The sequence below is a fragment of the Diaphorina citri genome, unplaced genomic scaffold, assembly GCF_000475195.1.
Source record: "Diaphorina citri unplaced genomic scaffold, Diaci psyllid genome assembly version 1.1 scaffold1289, whole genome shotgun sequence".
Classification (NCBI taxonomy): Eukaryota; Metazoa; Arthropoda; class Insecta; order Hemiptera; family Psyllidae; genus Diaphorina; species Diaphorina citri.
In genome coordinates, this window is record NW_007378718.1 from 70879 (window position 1) to 89667 (window position 18789).

At 40.0% G+C, this 18789-nt stretch overlaps 1 protein-coding gene across 1 annotated transcript; it reads right to left on the reverse strand.

The window, feature by feature from the left end:
- Nucleotides 1–5003: 5003 nt before the first annotated feature.
- LOC103515179 (YTH domain-containing family protein) lies at nucleotides 5004–18256 on the reverse strand (the record flags this gene model as incomplete). The annotated part of the gene is made up of 6 exons (XM_026827954.1): nucleotides 5004–5186; nucleotides 6876–7028; nucleotides 15204–15339; nucleotides 15899–16084; nucleotides 17522–17731; nucleotides 18209–18256. Coding segments are annotated over 6 exons (916 nt in total), but the record flags the coding sequence as incomplete, so codon positions are not given.
- Nucleotides 18257–18789: the final 533 nt, after the last annotated feature.

Consider the following 18789-nt stretch of genomic DNA (forward strand, 5'->3'; position numbering starts at 1 on the left):
GGAACGGCTGACTTTCATCTCTGCAGGGAATTTAGAAAAATCCCATTTCTTCTGATACACACTGCACAGTTGGAGTCAATTTCCTGAAAGGTAGGCTGATGTAGTTACAAGTGCATTGAAGTAATGCTACGCTTTGCCTAGGCAGTGTATCCCATTTGTGGCAAAACCCAATACACCTCCCGAACAACATTTTAGGTTGGGTAATTGTTGGCCCACACGATAACACTAAACTTAACTGATCAGCTGACAATCAAAAACTAACTCGACCGGCCGGTTATTGTTGGTAAACAAGAAAAAACTAAAACGTCATTGGTCACTAATGACCTAGATACGAAAAGAGGGGAAGTTGCATCAAACTCATCCCCTTTCTTTCTCTCACCCTCTTTCTCTTTCATTCATCGAAACAGTGACGTCATTACCCCAAAAGTGTGCGTGGGTTTCCTTTCTCTCTCTCTCTCTTGATGTTTACCCAAAATATACCTATCAGCTGTTTACTCTCTCTCCCACTTTTTAGTCCGTCCTTCCTTTATTAAATTACAATAGTAATAATAAAAGGTATAGGGACGGACTATTGTATTCGCTTCGGTGTCGTGTATCTGGTCAATCGTGTACTGCAGGTTTTTCCCGGCCACACTCAGGCTGGTTGATGTGATGTTAAATTCAGAAGGTCTGTAGCTTATTGCTTATTGTCGCCGAGTGATTATTGAAGTGACATAAACCCCTACCTATTTCAAGTCAAAATTAGGTATGACCTATTTTTTACCCTTGATCTGAAAATTTCTTTATTCAACTACCTACCTCTCGAGTTATCGAATAATTCCTTTATTTGAGAGGTAGACAGTACCTACCAAATGTGAAAAAACATCTCTATTCCAGAGTATAATCAGGTTTTTCAAGAATTTGGCGAAATGTCATGGTTATCAAGATACTTAAGTAGATAATTATCTAAATATTTCAATGACAATAACTTCACCAATTTTTGCAAGTATAAGCTAATTAGCTACCTACCTATCCATTATTACCTAATCTGGCTACCTAGCTAGGTATAACCTACTGAGTAGTACTAGTAGTAGATACTAAAAAAATTTCAGATAGAAAATAAAATAGGTGAGAAGGAAGTACCTACGTAGGTAGGTACTCATATTGGTGAAAAAAAAAGAAAGTAAAAAGTTCATAGTATGGATTAGAAAGTGATTTAATCCAAGAAGTGTGAACGCGGCTTTATCAAAAAATTCAATACGAGTGCTGCTATCTAGCGGAATTTTCACGCACTTTTTCGAAAAGTCGTCGCTTAGCGGCCATCATGATTTTCATTGATGATTTATAAAGAAAACATTTGTTTGACACAATGAAAGCAGGATGAACAAGGTATATTCTATTCTGGAGCCATTTTTATTTCTCTCAAGTGTAACATTTCATTTGTAAAGTAGGAAAATGACCTGATAGTCAATTTCCAGCATTTGATACCAACCATTTGTAAAATTGATTTTATTTCCAAATCTGCTTAATATCTATCACAAAACACTACGTTGATCAGCACAGAATGTTTCAAAAGAAATGAGAGCCAGCCTAGTTAGCTTGGAAGGCTCGCCTGCTTTGTAAGCAATAGGTCGCGGGTTCGATTCCAACCCGGGGGCGGATATAAACAGATAATCTTTGTTCTTCCTAAACATAGAAGGTTCGTTCTTGGAACGGCTGACTTTCATCCCTACAGGGAATTTAGAAAAATCCCATTTCTTCTGAAACACACTGCACAGTTGGAGTCAATTTCCTGAAAGGTAGGCTGATGTGGTTACAAGTGCATTGAAGTAATGCTACGCTTTGCCTAGGCAGTGAATCCCATTTGTGGCAAAACCCAATACACCTCCCGAACAACATTTTTATCAGCTGCATGGGGAAACTCATTAGCTGAATTTCATTCAGGATGCAATCTTTACTTTAGTCTTTTCAGCTAAATCCCCTTTAGCCCTTTAAAAGTGAGCTATCCTTTCTAAACCAATTCAGGAATAGGGACATCATGTGCTCCTGGGCACAGAAGGTTCTAGTGTACTATACAATAACATCTTAAAACCTAGAACTTGGGTACGACTTCAAACTTCTCCGAATTCCAGGCAATTTCATGTTGTGAAGGAATTCCTTCAGAAAGAAAGGGAATATACGAAATTCCTTCAGGGTATATACAAATTTCTACAGGGCATTCCTCCAGCATAAAAAGGTATATGCAAATTCCTCCAGTAGAAAGGCTACATGCAAATATAGGGACATCATGTGCTTCTGGGCACGGAAGGTTCTAGTGTACTATACAATAACATCTTAAAACCTAGAACTTGGGCACGACTTCAAACTTCTCCGAATTCCAGGCAATTTCAAGTTGTGAAGGAATTCCTTCAGAAAGAAAGGGAATATACGAAATTCCTTCAGGGTATATACAAATTTGTACAGGGCATTCCTCCAGCATAAAAAGGTATATGCAAATTCCTCCAGTAGAAAGGCTACATGCAAATTTCTTCAGAAGAATATTCCTCCAGAAAAAAGGGTCTATGCAATTACCTCAAGAAAGAAACTCCATACAATATACAAATTCCTCCAGAAAAAAATGTACCTATATGATAGCAACGGTGAAAAGAAAATCAAAACATGGCAGCAAATTGTATTCAATTTCGGAGGAATTACTACCTGAAGGGGACATGAAATGACATGAAAGAAATTCGTATATCTCCGAATTCTAAGTAATTCCAAGTCCCTGAAAAAAGGGGGGTATATGCAAATCCCTGCTCGCACTTTGTACATAATAATATGAAAATGACCTGATAGTCAATTTCCAGCAGTTGATACCAACCAACCACACATGAAAAGAGGGTGGTAATTCGGAGATGTTTGATACTGCCCCTGGAACCTATCTCAGCTGTGATACGAATGAAAAAAGGGTGGTAATTCGGAGATGTTTGATACTACCCCTGGAACCTATCTCAGCTGTGATACGATCTTCAGTTGTGACCTTCAGAGTCCATCGAATGACCTTGACCTCCCTCCCCTCCCTCGAACCCCTCCACAGTGAGTACTTTTGTACTAGACGCTAGTACGTTTGAACTAGATTCTTGCACTTTTGTACTAGATTGTTAAAAATGAAAGGTTCTCTATTTTTTGGCATTTATAAGGGGCTCCAAAGGGTAAGTGGTAAAGATAGCCTTCGCTATTACAGGAGTACATCATGTATCATGTTCTGTCCCCAGAATCATGAAGGGATAGGGTTAAAGATTACAATCCTCTTCTTCTTCTTCCTACAAACAAGCCTTTTCCTATTAAAATAGGGTTGGTGTCTTGCTGTCTTGTCAGTCTTTTCCAGGCAGCCCTATGTGTGCACCTCATGTCCTGATAAATTTTTCTAACCCAAATCTTGATTCACACAATTTTTCCACCTTTTCTTCGGTCTCCTCGCCCTTTTTACAATCTACAGGCGAAATAAAAACGTGAAAATGGGAGGTTCTCTATTTTTTTTTGGCATTTATAAGGGGCCCCAAAGGTTAAGTCGTAAAGATAGCCTTCGCTATTACAGGAGTACATCATGTATCAGTATCATGTTCTGTCCCCAGAATCATGAAGGGATAGGGTTAAAGATTACAATTCTCTTCTTCTTACAAGCCTTTTCCTTTTAAAATAGGGTTGGTGTCTTGTCAGTCTTTTCCAGGCAGCACTATGTGTGTACCTCATGTCCTGATAAATTTTCCTAACCCAAATCTTGATTCACACAATTTTTCCACCTTTTCTTCGGTCTCCTCGCCCTTTTTACAATCTACAGGCGAAATAAATACGCGAAAAAATGGGGTTATGTATGTCACACAAAAATGTAATACTGGAAGGAAAAATTATCATTTTAAATAACAACACAATCGTGTACGTTTTTTGTAAGTTTTGTATATAATATATCTCTAATCTATATAAAAAGTAATTTTATTATAAATCCATTACAATTACAGGATACAAGATTACATGCATGTAGAATTCATTTTATTATCTTGATAGAAAAAAGAATAAGAGTAATAATGTACAATTTTAATTTTATTATTTTCTTTTCAAAAAGGAAAATTACGGGAAAAATTCCATGTAGAAATTATGTAAATAAAAAAAGGGGGGGCGGGGAATCCAGTTAAAAAATAAATCCAACATTTTTCTTGTTCCTCTTTCTGATGGAGGAAAGATCTCCAAATTAATTGTGTTCTTTTTCTCATTTTTTTTTTTTTTTTACAAAAAAAGCTCATTTTTTTCTCACTTTAGGGCTGATTGAGGGCTGACGAAAAACGCCGACCCTGTCTGTACACGGGAAAAGGCAAAGGCAAAGAAAAAGAAGAAGAAGAAGAAGAAGAATTACCTACTACAGTCAAACCTGTCTAGTTGGGACCCGTCTAAATGGGGAAAAAATCGTGACCTCTTTTTTTGCAATTATAACTGGGAAAACTGGATACTTGGGAAAAAATTGCCGGTCCCTTGGATTCCCAATTAGAAAGCTTCCAAAGTACATATGCTCCAAATTATGGGATCATATGGGCAGATATTATACATTCAGGGCCCCCCAATACAAGGATGTTTCTTTTTTTTCCAAGTTAAGCAAGGTCTTTTCTAAGTTAAGCAAGGTCTTTTCTATTGTTCTCCCAACATTTTACGGATTATTATCCCATCAAATATACGAGACTTTGTTTGCGTGGGTAAGGGAACGTTTTATCTTATAGTGTCCGTCAAGCAGGTTAACACTTTCACCCCTAAATGCCTTATGGGAGGACAACACGGTATGTATATTCAATCCTAAAAAAATCCATCCACTAACCTCGTCTAGTTGGCGGGCCACCAGAGGCTGGCTGGTCGCGCCACTCCTCGACTGCGGGGGTAAAGGAATGTTTTATCTTATAGTGTCCGTCGAGCAGGTTAACACTTTCACCCCTAACCGGGCAATGCCTTTTGGGAGGACAACACGGTATGTATATTCAATCCTAAAAAAAATCCATCCACTAACCTCGTCTAGTTGGCGGGCCACCAGAGGCTGGCTGGTCGCGCCACTCCTGTTTCCTCATACTGTCGGACCGCTTATTATATCCGGCCGACTGGGGAGCATTGTGGTGGCTATTGGAGTAAGAGTTGTGATGATAGCCATTGCTCCGAGCACCGCCCGAGTGATGTTCCCGCTCGTTCTCCTGTGGGAAAGTAAAAAAAGGAATTTTAATTGTGTTAAGCATAAATGCTTGTCGAAAATGTTGTTTCCCGTTTAATATAGTACGCTAAATTTCATGACTTGACTTGGACTCGAACCACCAACCTCCAGATCCGAAGTCCACCGTGCTAACCACTACACCACTGAGGGTGGTGCAAAGGTTGAGTACGAAGGGCATCCACTCGTAAAATTTTGTAACCAAAACCAAATGTCAGCCTAAAAGCGATCACCCTAGGGCTGATTGAGGGCTGACGAAAAACGCCGACCCTGTCTGTACACGGGAAAAGGCGAAGAAAAAGAATATTATTTTTAAAGAAAAAAAAGTGCCAAAATCGAAGAGAGAAGGAGGACAGGAAAGCTGAAAGCCAGCCGTTCCTAGAACGAACCTTGTCTGTTTAGGACAAAGTTTGCCCCGGGCGGGAATCGAACATGCTACTAGCGCTTTTTCCATATTATTTTCTGGAGAAAGTTTTTTTTTCGAACATCACTGTACGAAGTTCTAATCTTAAATGTGCCCTCCATTCGGCGAAAAGCTACTCTCCTCCTCACATTAACCCAGCCTGAGGGGGACCGGAGAAAGGCCATCAGCAGCAGCATGCGATTGTCCAGACATCTGAACTTCAGTGATTTATTGGGCATTGGTGCAGTAAAGTGCTATCATAGCAGTTTTTTTTTGTTTTTTGGAATCTTTATTAAAAGGACATTATTTGTTCTCGTTATTTAAATAGATACCTTGTAGTTGTCCTGAGAATGATGATGGTTGGACTCGCCTAGTTTCTCGGCTTGTTGTCGCTGCTCGTAATGGCTGAAGTCATCGAATATGCTGGTGGATAATTACGAGTACTAAGCCAACTATGTATTACAACTTTTTTTAATTTCATTATAATAATTATTTTATTTTGTTATTATATTTTCCAATTTCTATTACACAACCGATGCAAGGCAATGAAAAAGTCTTGGAATCCGCCCAAATTGGTTGAAAAAAAGAGGCTCCTCAATTTTTTAATATTACTCAATCACATTAGTGATCCCTGAAGTTCAGGGTTTGATTCCCGGGTAATTTTGTAGCTCTGTGCTTGGAACGTGGTACACACTCAACCTCGTGAGTATAATTAGCCACACTTGAATCAAGTATCAGAGTAAGTAATGGAATTTATAGTGTTGACAGAATCAGTAAGGGGAGTTTCATAGAAATGCTGTGATATCCACAAAAATGGCCCACAGTTTCATTACAAAAATAATCAATGATTTAGATGTAGATTTTATTCAACACAGATAGGACAACACACAAAATTTGACAACTGCACAAAATGATATCCCCTAATATAGAAAATATATGCTAAAATAAGAACACCTGAAAAGAACCTTTACATTTTTGTTAGACTTAAACTTCATAGATAGGACAACACACAAAATTTGACAACTGCGCAAAATGATATCCCCTAATATAGAAAATATATGCTAAAATAAGAACACCTGAAAAGAACCTTTACATTTTTGTTAGACTTAAACTTCAGCTTTGTAAGAAATGAAACTTGAATTTTTGCAAGAATGGAATCATTTTTATTTGACGTGGGGTGAGTTAGACTTATTTATATGGCGAAGAAATTCTTTCCCATAACTGTGTCTTTATTAAAAGGACATTATTTGTTCTAGTTGTTTAAATAGATACCTTGTAGTTATCCTGAGAATGATGATGGTTGGACTCGCCTAGTTTCTCGGCTTGTTGTCGCTGCTCGTAATGGCTGAAGTCATCGAATATGCTGGTGGTGTGAGGAAAGCTTTGGATCTTGTCCAAAACCTGAACCCCCTTCTCATAAGGCACCTGAAGGACCACATAGATGGAACGATGAGACAATTTTTGTAATTTATTTATTTAATGTGAATACAATACAGGCGATTGACAAAATATTACATAATGGCAACACCCCATTACATTATAAACACAGTATGAAATAACAAAAGTGATGTAAAGAAGAAATAGGATAGATGTGCTCAAACTTGGGAATGCGTAACAGGGAATGGACTTCTTATGCTTAAAGAATCTAGATCTTGGCGCGAAATCATAGCGATCTTGGCGCGAAAATATCAGCGCGAAAAAAGGCTTGGCGATCTTGGCGCGAAAATATCTTTCCTGCTGGGATAAAGGAACTTTTTAGTGTTTGTAATTTGAACAGGATAAACAGGATATATTATAATTCGAGCAGGCATATTCTATTCTATTCTACCCAGTCAAGAAAAATCCCAAAATTATGTTTTTTCCCCTCTGTACCAATACATATTCTCTACCAAATACATATGTAGGACTTTAGAGTAAAGGGACTTTTCAGTCTTATTCTGGTAGTATAAACAGGGTACGGTCTCCTCAGGCATTCATTTTTGGTTTGATCATTTTTAAGGCACAATTTGTAGCGTACAAAATAAGGGAAAGGAAGGAGAAGAGAGGTGTATGTAAGAGGAGGGGATACATTCCCAGATAGACACATAATAATGATGGAAATTTAATTTTTAAAATTAGACCCACTTTAAATTTTAAAACTAAACCCACTCAATTTAAAACATTGGATATTTTTCCGATCATTTCGTAAAAGAGAAAGAAAGCACTAGACTTTTTAGTGTAATTTGAGCAGGATAAACAAGATATATTATAATTCGAGCAGGCATATTCTATTCTATTCTTCCCAGTCAAGAAAAATCCCAAAATTATGTTTTTTCCCCTCTGTACCAATACATATTCTCTACCAAATACATATGTAGGACTTTAGAGTAAAGGGACTTTTCAGTCTTATTCTGGTAGTATAAACAGGGTACGGTCTCCTCAGGCATTCATTTTTGGTTTGATCATTTTTAAGGCACAATGTGTAGCGTACAAAATAAGGGAAGGAAGGAGAAGAGAGGTGTATGTAAGAGGAGGGGATACATTCCCAGATAGAGACATAATAATGATGGAAATTTAAAATTTAAAATTAAACCCACTTTAAATTTTAAAACTAAACCCACTCAATTTAAAACATTGGATATTTTTCCGATCATTTCGTAAAAGAGAAAGAAAGCACTAAATGCAAACCGAAATTGAATTTCATTTTACAACAATTACAACTATAGTTGGTTTATTTGTAACGTTCGCAACTTCTTCAAAACAGTCGTCTTTCATAAGTGAATTCCATATGATGACAAGAAATAGATCAAAATATTCCATTTGTTTGACACAATCAAAGCAGGATGAACAAGGTATATTCTATTCTGGAGCCATTTTTATTTTTCTCAAGTGTAACATTTCATTTGTAAAGTAGGAAAATGACCTGATAGTCAATTCCCAGCATTTGATACCAACCATTTGTAAAATTGATTTTATTTCCAAATCTGCTTAATATCTATCACAAAACACTACGTTGATCAGCACAGAATGTTTCAAAAGAAATGAGAGCCAGCTTAGTTAGCTTGGAAGGCTCGCCTGCTTTGTAAGCAATAGGTCGCGGGTTCGATTCCAAACCGGGGGCGGATATAAACAGATAATCTTTGTTCTTCCTAAACATAGAAGGTTCGTTCTCGGAACGGCTGACTTTCATCCCTACAGGGAATTTAGAAAAATCCCATTTCTTCTGAAACACACTGCACAGTTGGAGTTGATTTCCTGAAAGGTAGGCTGATGTAGTTACAAGTGCATTGAAGTAATGCTACGCTTTGCCTAGGCAGTGAATCCCATTTGTGGCAAAACCCAATACACCTCCCGAACAACATTTTAGGTTGGGTAATTGTTGGCCTTAAGATATGTCGTAAGGCCAACAATGACCCAACCAGCGATGATATTAGGGCCGTAGCTTGCAACTTCAAACCCATTCAGGAATAGGGACATCATGTGCTTCTGGGCACAGAAGGTTCTAGTGTACTATACAATAACATCTTAAAACCTAGAACTTGGGCACGATTTCAAACTTCTCCGAATTCCAGGCAATTTCATGTTGTGAAGGAATTCCTTCAGAAAGAAAGGGAATATACGAAATTCCTTCAGGGTATATAACTGTGTCAGTGTCAGTGAGAACATAATCTAATCAGGATAGATGTACTCACACTTGGGAATGCGTAACAGGAAATGGACTTCTTATGCTTAAAGATAGATCTTAGCGCGAAATCATAGCGATCTTGGCGCGAAAATATCAGCGCGAAAAAAGGCTTGGCGATCTTGGCGCGAAAATATCTTTCCTGCTGGGATAAAGGAACTTTTTAGTGTTTGTAATTTGAACAGGATAAACAGGATATATTATAATTCGAGCAGGCATATTCTATTCTATTCTACCCAGTCAAGAAAAATCCCAAAATTATGTTTTTTTCCCCCCTGTACCAATACATATTCTCTACCAAATACATATGTAGGACTTTAGAGTAAAGGGACTTTTCAGTCTTATTCTGGTAGTATAAACAGGGTACGGTCTCCTCAGGCATTCATTTTTGGTTTGATCATTTTTAAGGCACAATTTGTAGCGTACAAAATAAGGGAAAGGAAGGAGAAGAGAGGTGTATGTAAGAGGAGGGGATACATTCCCAAATAGAGACATAATAATGATGGAAATTTAAATTTTAAAATTAAACCCACTTTAAATTTTAAAACTAAACCCACTCAATTTAAAACATTGGATATTTTTCCGATCATTTCGTAAAAGAGAAAGAAAGCACTAAATGCAAACCGAAATTGAATTTCATTTTACAACAATTACAACTATAGTTGGTTTATTTGTAACGTTCGCAACTTCTTCAAAACAGTCGTCTTTCATAAGTGAATTCCATATGATGACAAGAAATAGATCAAAATATTACATTTGTTTGACACAATGAAAGCAGGATGAACAAGGTATATTCTATTCTGGAGCCATTTTTATTTCTCTCAAGTGTAACATTTCATTTGTAAAGTAGGAAAATGACCTGATAGTCAATTTCCAGCATTTGATACCAACCATTTGTAAAATTGATTTTATTTCCAAATCTGCTTAATATCTATCACAAAACACTACGTTGATCAGCACAGAATGTTTCAAAAGAAATGAGAGCCAGCCTAGTTAGCTTGGAAGGCTCACCTGCTTTGTAAGCAATAGGTCGCGGGTTCGATTCCAACCCGGGGGCGGATATAAACAGATAATCTTTGTTCTTCCTAAACATAGAAGGTTCGTTCTTGGAACGGCTGACTTTCATCCCTACAGGGAATTTAGAAAAATCCCATTTCTTCTGAAACACACTGCACAGTTGGAGTCAATTTCCTGAAAGGTAGGCTGATGTGGTTACAAGTGCATTGAAGTAATGCTACGCTTTGCCTAGGCAGTGAATCCCATTTGTGGCAAAACCCAATACACCTCCCGAACAACATTTTAGGTTGGGTAATTGTTGGCCTTATGTCGTAAGGCCAACAATGACCCAACCAGCGATGATATTAGGGCCGTAGCTTGCAACTTCCAACCCGTTCAGGAATAGGGACATCATGTGCTTCTGGGCACGGAAGGTTCTAGTGTACTATACAATAACATCTTAAAACCTAGAACTTGGGCACGACTTCAAACTTCTCCGAATTCCAGGCAATTTCAAGTTGTGAAGGAATTCCTTCAGAAAGAAAGGGAATATACGAAATTCCTTCAGGGTATATACAAATTTGTACAGGGCATTCCTCCAGCATAAAAAGGTATATGCAAATTCCTCCAGTAGAAAGGCTACATGCAAATTTCTTCAGAAGAATATTCCTCCAGAAAAAAGGGTCTATGCAATTACCTCAAGAAAGAAACTCCATACAATATACAAATTCCTCCAGAAAAAATGTACCTATATGATAGCAACGGTGAAATGAAAATCAAAACATGGCAGCAAATTGTATTCAATTTCGGAGGAATTACTACCTGAACGGGGGACATGAAAGAAATTCGTATATCTCCGAATTCTAAGTAATTCCAAGTCCCTGAAAAAAAGGGGGGTATATGCAAACCCCTGCTCGCACTTTATACATAATAATATGAAAATGACCTGATAGTCAATTTCCAGCATTTGATACCAACCAACCACACATGAAAAGAGGGTGGTAATTCGGAGATGTTTGATACTGCCCCTGGAACCTATCTCAGCTGTGATACGATCTTCAGTTGTGACCTTCAGAGTCCATCGAATGACCTTGACCTCCCTCCCCTCCCTCGCTATTCCTTCCCCTCTCTCGATGTTCTCTGTCTCTCATTTCTCTATCTCTTCCTCCCTCTCTAGGCATCTCTCTAGTTATTTCTCTATCCCTCCCTCCTTCTCTGTTATCGCGGTTGAATTCTTTCCCTCCTTCCCTCGTTATTTCCCTCTCTCGTCCTCCCTCCCTTGTTATTTCCCTCTCTCTACCTCCTTCCCGGGTAAATTCTCTCCCTCCCTCTCTCGTTATCTCCCTGTCTCCACGATGGAATTCCCCACTTCTTCCCCCATAACCTCCGTTCGCGTAACCTCCATTGGCGTATTGAGAGTGAGAGTTGTGCTGTCTCGAGTAGTAGCCTGTCGAGCTCCCTCGGCCTCGGTAAGAGCCGCGAGAGGAAGCATTGTAACCTCCGTTGGCGTATTGAGAGTGAGAGTTGTGCTGTCTCGAGTAGTAGCCTGTCGAGCTCCCTCGGCCTCGGTAAGAGCCGCGAGAGGAAGCATGATAGTCATATTGGCCGCGGGAATTGTCATTGCGGCCTTCGTTACGGTAGTAGTCGTCATTACGCCGGCCGCCACCTGGAAAATAAATCGGGGGGTTGATGAATGCTACCTTACGTTAACTTCATGTCAACAATGGCCTCGTCAACAAAGCGTCTCCATGAATTTCTGTTCAATGAATGCTCCAAATTATTATTATTATTTTTTAGTATATTACCTACTACTTGTCTGGCTGGGGGACGTTAAACAGGGAGTAGACCAGCTTAGTCTGGCTGGGGGACTATAAACAGTGAATATACCAGCCTGAATTTCCTTTGCTCCCACTCACACTCAGACAGTCTAACAGATCGCGGTCCGTCACACCGTATAAGCGTGTGTGACGGAAAAGCTTCATACCCAGGTCTCTCAGACCATCAGAATGTGCGTGTCAACGGTCTGATAGGTACCTTACACAATCTGAGTTTGGCAGTGGTTCGGCATTGGAGGGAGGAGATCTGGTAAAGAAACAGTAGTTTGTTTAATGAAGGTTTAACGATGCTGCATAATGACAGCCACTCACGCTCAGACAGTCTGACAGGTCCGTCACACCGTATAAGCGTGTGTGACGGAAAAGCTTCATACCCAGGTCTCTCGGACCATCAGAATGTGCGGTCTTAGACGGTCTAGGTCTCGAGCTTTTTTTTTGACACACACGTTCGGACTGTCTGACAAGTGAGTGTCTATTATAACTTTCCAAGGGTTTTACCCTTTATCTCCATTCGGTGACAGGCTATCCTTCTCCTCACATTAACCTCATCCAGCCCGGACGGGTGCCACTCACGCTCAGACAGTCTGACAGATCGCGGTCCGTCACACCGTATTAGCGTGTGTGACGGAAAAGCTTCATACCCAGGTCTCTCAGACCATCAGAATGTGCGTGTCAACGGTCTGATAGGTACCTTACACAATCATTAGTAATGTCATTACTAATGATGGAATTCCAGATTTTCTGATTTTTCACCATCATTACTTGGAAATAATGACATTACTAATGATTGTGTAAGGTACCTATTAGACGGTCTAGGTCTCGAGCTTTTTTTTTTTTGACACACACGGTCCGACTATCTGACAAGTGAGTGGCTATTATAACTTTCAAGGGTTTTACCCTTTATCTCCATTCGGTGACAGGCTATCCTCCTCCTCACATTAACCTCATCCAGCCCGGACGGGTCCTCCTCCTCTTCTCGTCGATTTGGGGACCTCCGTTGTTACCGTTCCCCATATTCGAAAGAAAAATCTGGTGTGAAGATCACACGACTTTCCTCATCCTATTGAATGATGCTTATTTTGGGTGTTCTTGTTCTTATAGCCAAACGAGCTTTTTTTTTGACACAAACGTTCGGACTGTCTGACAAGTGAATGGCTATTATAACTTTCCAAGGGTTTTACCCTTTATCTCCATTCGGTGACAGGCTATCCTCCTCACATTAACCTCATCCAGCCCGAACAGGTCCTCCTCCTCCTCCTCTTCTCGATTTGGGGACCTCTGTTGTTACCGTTCCCCATATTCGAAAGAAAAATCTGGTGTGAAAATCACACGACTTTCCTCATTCTATTGAATGATGCTTGTTTTGGGTGTTCTTGTTCTTATAGCCAAACGTTTACAATATCTCAACCGTTTAGTCGGTATAGATGAAAACCGCCAAAAAACCGTCAAAAACCTCCAAAAAGCGGTCAAAATACCGCCAACCGCAGCACCTATCTCGACCAAACGTTTTGCGTTGCATCCTTGTCACATTTGTGAACTACATACCAAATTTCAAGTCTCTAGCTCACACCGTTCCCAATATATTGTTAAATTACACCGAAAACCGCGAAAAAGCGGTAAAATGCCGCCAACCGTTGCACCGATCTTTACAAAAAGTCCCCTCGTAAATTTCTGTAGCCAAAACCAAATGCCAGCCCAAAAGCGATCACCTTAGGGCTGATTGAGGGCTGACGAAAAACGCTGACCCTGTCTGTACTGTACACGGGCAAAGGCAAAGAAAAAAAAGAAAAAGGAGAAGGAGAAGAAGAAGAAAAAGAAGAAGAAGAAAAAGAAGAATTACCTACTACAGTCAAACCTGTCTAGTTGGGACCCGTCTAAATGGGGAAAAAATCGTGACCTCTTTATTTGCAATTATAAAACTGGATATTTGGGAAAAAATTGCCGGTCCCTTGGATTCCCAATTCAGCCCCATCGAAAGTACCGTCTACGGGAAAAGGCGAAGAAAAAGAAGAAGATTATTTTTAAAGAAGAAAAAAAAAAAATTGAGAGCAGGAACTGTCTTAACACAGATCTAGGGTTTTATCGTGCCGAAATCGAAGAGAGAAGGAGGACAGGAAAGCAGAAAGCCAGCCGTTCCTAGAACGAACCTTGTCTGTTTAGGACAAAGTTTGCCCCGGGCAGGAATCGAACCTGCTACTAGCGCTTTTCCCATATTATTTTCTGGAGAAAGTTTTTTTTTTTTTTTTCAACATTCTATACGAAGTTCTAATCTTAAATGTGCCCTCCATTCGGCGAAAAGCTACTCTCCTCCTCACATTAACCCAGCCTGAGGGGGACCAGAGAAAGGCCAACAGCAGCATGCGATTGTCCAGACATCTGAACTTCAGTGATTCATTGGGCATTGGTGCAGTAAAGTGCTATCATAGCAGTTTTTTTTTTAAATCTTTATTATTTTTTTTTTTAAGAGGTTTGACAGAGGGAACTGTAACTGCTATGGTCTTATCGTCCCGAAATCGAAGAGAGAAGGAAGACAGGATAGGAAAAAGCCAGCCGTTCCGAGAACGAACATTATCCCATCAGCTTAGTTGGTAGGATAAAATCCGCCCGGGCGGATTTTATCCTACCAACTAAGCTAACTAGGCTGGCAAAAAAGATCTTTTATTTTCACTGCCCTGACGCAAAGACCAGTCCCTATAATATTTGGTTCATCTACTACACCTCAAAGTTTCCATTATTTTCCCTCAAGTCAAACCATTTTTTTTTTATCAAACAATATTGGCGAAATCCAACCCAAGGGTTAGGTTGTTAAAGCGCCTTATAGAAAAAATGAAAATAAATGCTTTTCCTCTAAAATATGTCTTTAACAACCCAAACTTCTCATTTTAAGGTTTATAGTGTAATGTTTTGGTGGAGTTCCTTCTTCCTTCTATTACCTCGGTGGTATCCCGGCAATAGGTGACCGGTTTGTTTTCATTGGTCTCAAGGATGATGTTCTTCAGGTGGGCATTGGGCACGTCTTTAACGTAGATCCACTGCACCCATCTTTAACAACCCAAACTTCTCATTTCAAGGTTTATAGTGTAATGTTTTGGTGGTTCCTTCTATTACCTCGGTGGTATCCCGGCAGTAGGTGACCGGTTTGTTTTCATTGGTCTCAAGGATGATGTTCTTCAGGTGGGCATTGGGCACGTCTTTAACGTAGATCCACTGCACCCGAAACTGACCCTTCCACTTGTCCTGAGACCTGAAATAAAAAAAAAAATACACTCACACTCACTTCTCACTCCGATGGCGTATTAGGGATATGTGAATCCCGTGCTGACCAGACTGCCCGCCTCCAAAGAACTCTATGTTGATTTAAAATAATAATAATTGAAATATGATTCGCCCCGGAGCAGGAATCAAACACGCGATCAAGCTCTTACTAAGAAAGGCACACGAGCTTATTACTAATTAGGCTGGTCTGGATACAATTTTAATGTTCAAAAGAATTTGCGGTTCTCAGGGTTTTAGATTTCGGCTTCGATCGTTCAAAATTCAAAGTTTGCAGAGAGGTCCGAGTTTCCAAAAATGTACTATTCGGCCGTTATTCAATGCAAAGGTTCGCTATTTAGGGCTAAGCAAAGAAAGAAGCTCAAAAGGATTTTCCCGTTCTCTCACGACTTCACCTTTCACCTCAGTTCGTTCAAATTTCCCAGAGAGGTTCGATAAATTATGCAGATCAAAATTGTCCTTGGGTCGCGGTTCAAGAAACGTACCCTTCGGAACTTATTCAAGGCCAAAGTTTTCGCCACATGACTTACCACACAGAACTAGAAGCATTATAATCTACCGGGGACATCATGCGGGCAACGCCACAAAAGTGACCGCTCTTATTGACGGAGAAGAACAGAAGGATGGACCCGTTAGCGGACTGACGCTCTCGATATGCCTGATCTAGCTTCTTGTTCCCGTGGTCCGTGGAGCACCAAATCTCGTACTTAATTGACCTAGAAAGCACACAGGTTAGAAATTTTAAAGAAACGTACCCTTCGGAACTTATTCAAGGCCAAAGTTTTCGCCACATGACTTACCACACAGAACTAGAAGCATTATAATCCACCGGGGACATCATGCGGGCTACGCCACAAAAGTGACCGCTCTTATTGACGGAGAAGAACAGAAGGATGGACCCGTTAGCGGACTGACGCTCTCGATAAGCCTGATCTAGCTTCTTGTTCCCGTGGTCCGTGGAGCACCAAATCTCGTACTTAATTGACCTAGAAAGCACACAGGTTGGAAATGTTAGGATATACCAAGGTATTCACAGTGAAAGAACCAAACATTAAGACGTGAAATACAATGATTTTGCATAGAATTATCTAGACTCCTCCTTGCCCACCTCTTGGCTGAGTGGTCAAGAGCACTGACTCTGGGTTCGAATCCTGGCCAGGGCGGAAATTTTGACCGGAGTTAGGATATACCAAGGCATTCACAGTGAACGAACCAATCATTAAGACGTGAAATACGATGATTTTACATAAAATTATCCAGACTCCTCCTTGCCCACCTCTTGGCTGAGTGGTCAAGAGCACTGACTCTGGGTTCGAATCCTGGCCAGGGCGGAAATTTTGACCGAAATTTTCCGTTCTTGGATAAGCATGGATGTAAAAGAATGTGCCTTGAAGTAATGCGAAAGCGGTTAAAAAAAACTCCTAACTTTAGGATATACCAAGGTATTCACAGTGAACGAACCAATCATTAAGACGTGAAATACAATGATTTTGCATAAAATTATCTAGACTCCTCCTTGCCCACCTCTTGGCTGAGTGGTCAGAGCACTGACTCTGGGTTCGAATCCTGGCCAGGGCGGAAATTTTTACCGAAATTTTCCGTTCTTGGATAAGCATGGATGTAAAAGAATGTGCCTTGAAGTAATGCGAAAGCGGTTAAAAAACTCCTAACCTTGTGTGAAGCAGGACATTTAATATTTTATATTGATCCATAAATTACAATTTATTAATTTTTGGTTTTCCTGTGTTTGGTTGTTTTTGTTGGTGGTGTTTTCCACCAACGCTAACGGTCCAAGCTCGTGCAACACAGAGAGCGAAAAACGTGCGGAATTGAAGAAGTGCGGAAATTCCCTGTGTTTGGAGGCAGTTTCCTACCTGTGTATATCATCCTCGGAGTAGGACTTGATGACAAAGAACCGAGTGCGGGGTGGCAGTTCATAAACTCCTAACCTTGTCTGAAGCAGGACATTTAATATTTTACATTGATCCATAAATTACAATTTATTAATTTTTGATTTTCCTGTGTTTGGTTGTTTTTGTTGGTGGTGTTTTCCACCAACGTTAACGGTCCAAGCTCGTGCAACACAGAGAGCAAAAAACGTGCGGAATTGAAGAAGTACGGAAATTCCCTGTGTGTTGGAGGCAGTTTCCTACCTGTGTATATCATCCTCGGAGTAGGACTTGATGACAAAGAACCGAGTGCGGGGTGGCAGTTCATACTGGGCCGGATTGTAGTTGTTCTTCCCCTTCAACTCTTCCAGGAGGTCCTGGGCCCCGGTAGACCCCGAGGGTGGGGGGGAATAGGAGGCCACGGGGGCTGAACTGTCCACACCGTTGTCCTCGGGGAACTGATGATGCTCCGACCTATTGATTAGAAAATCACACGGAGAACTCAATAATCGGGGGCACGGTTAGCCCAGTGGCAACCCGCTTGCTTGTCATGCAGAAGGTCCCGGGTTCGATTCCCACCATCGGCAAAAAAATTGTATTCGTTTTTCGATTGCAAATATTTCTACGGGTTACTTTTTGGTGTTTTCGTGTTGACCCAGCACCTAAATGGGAAGTATTGTGTCTCTTCTCGCCCATCTGATGAGAGGCATACTACGGGATGGGTACTCGTTTTTCGATTGCAAATATTTCTACGGGCTTCTTTCTGGTGTTCTCGTGTTGACCCAGCACCTAAATGGAAAGTATTGTGTCTCTTCTCGCCCATCTGATGAGAGGCGTACTACGGGATGGGTATGCTACAACACAGACCACACGAGTTTAATAAAATATAAAAGACGGTGAAACACTAATCTTTTGAGGCCTTAAAAACACTAATCTTTTTGAGGCCTTTACCTCTGATGGTCTGAAGATTTTCTATTATAGCCATGCTGCTGCTGATAGCTGATTACAAAAATAATCAATGATGTAGATGTTGTAGATTTTATTCAACATAGATAGGACAACACACAAAATTTGACAACTGCACAAAATGATATCCCCTAATATATGCTAAAATAAGAACACCTGAAAAGAACCTTTACATTTTTGTTAGACTTAAAACTTCAGCTTTGTAAGAAATGAAACTTGAATTTTTGCAAGAATGGAATCATTTTTATTTGACGTGGGGTGAGTTACATTTATTTATATGGCGAAGAAATTCTTTCCCGTAACTGTGTCAGTGAGAACGTAATCTAATCAGGATAGATGTGCTCAAACTTGGGAATGCGTAACAGGAAATGGACTTCTTATGCTTAAAGAATCTAGATCTTAGGGCGAAATCATAGCGATCTTGGCGCGAAAATATCTTTCCTGCTGGGATAAAGGGACTTTTTAGTTTAATTACTTTAATTTGAGCAGGATAAACAAGATATATTATAATTCGAGCAGGCATATTCTATTCTATTCTTCCCAGACAAGAAAAATCCCAAAATTAT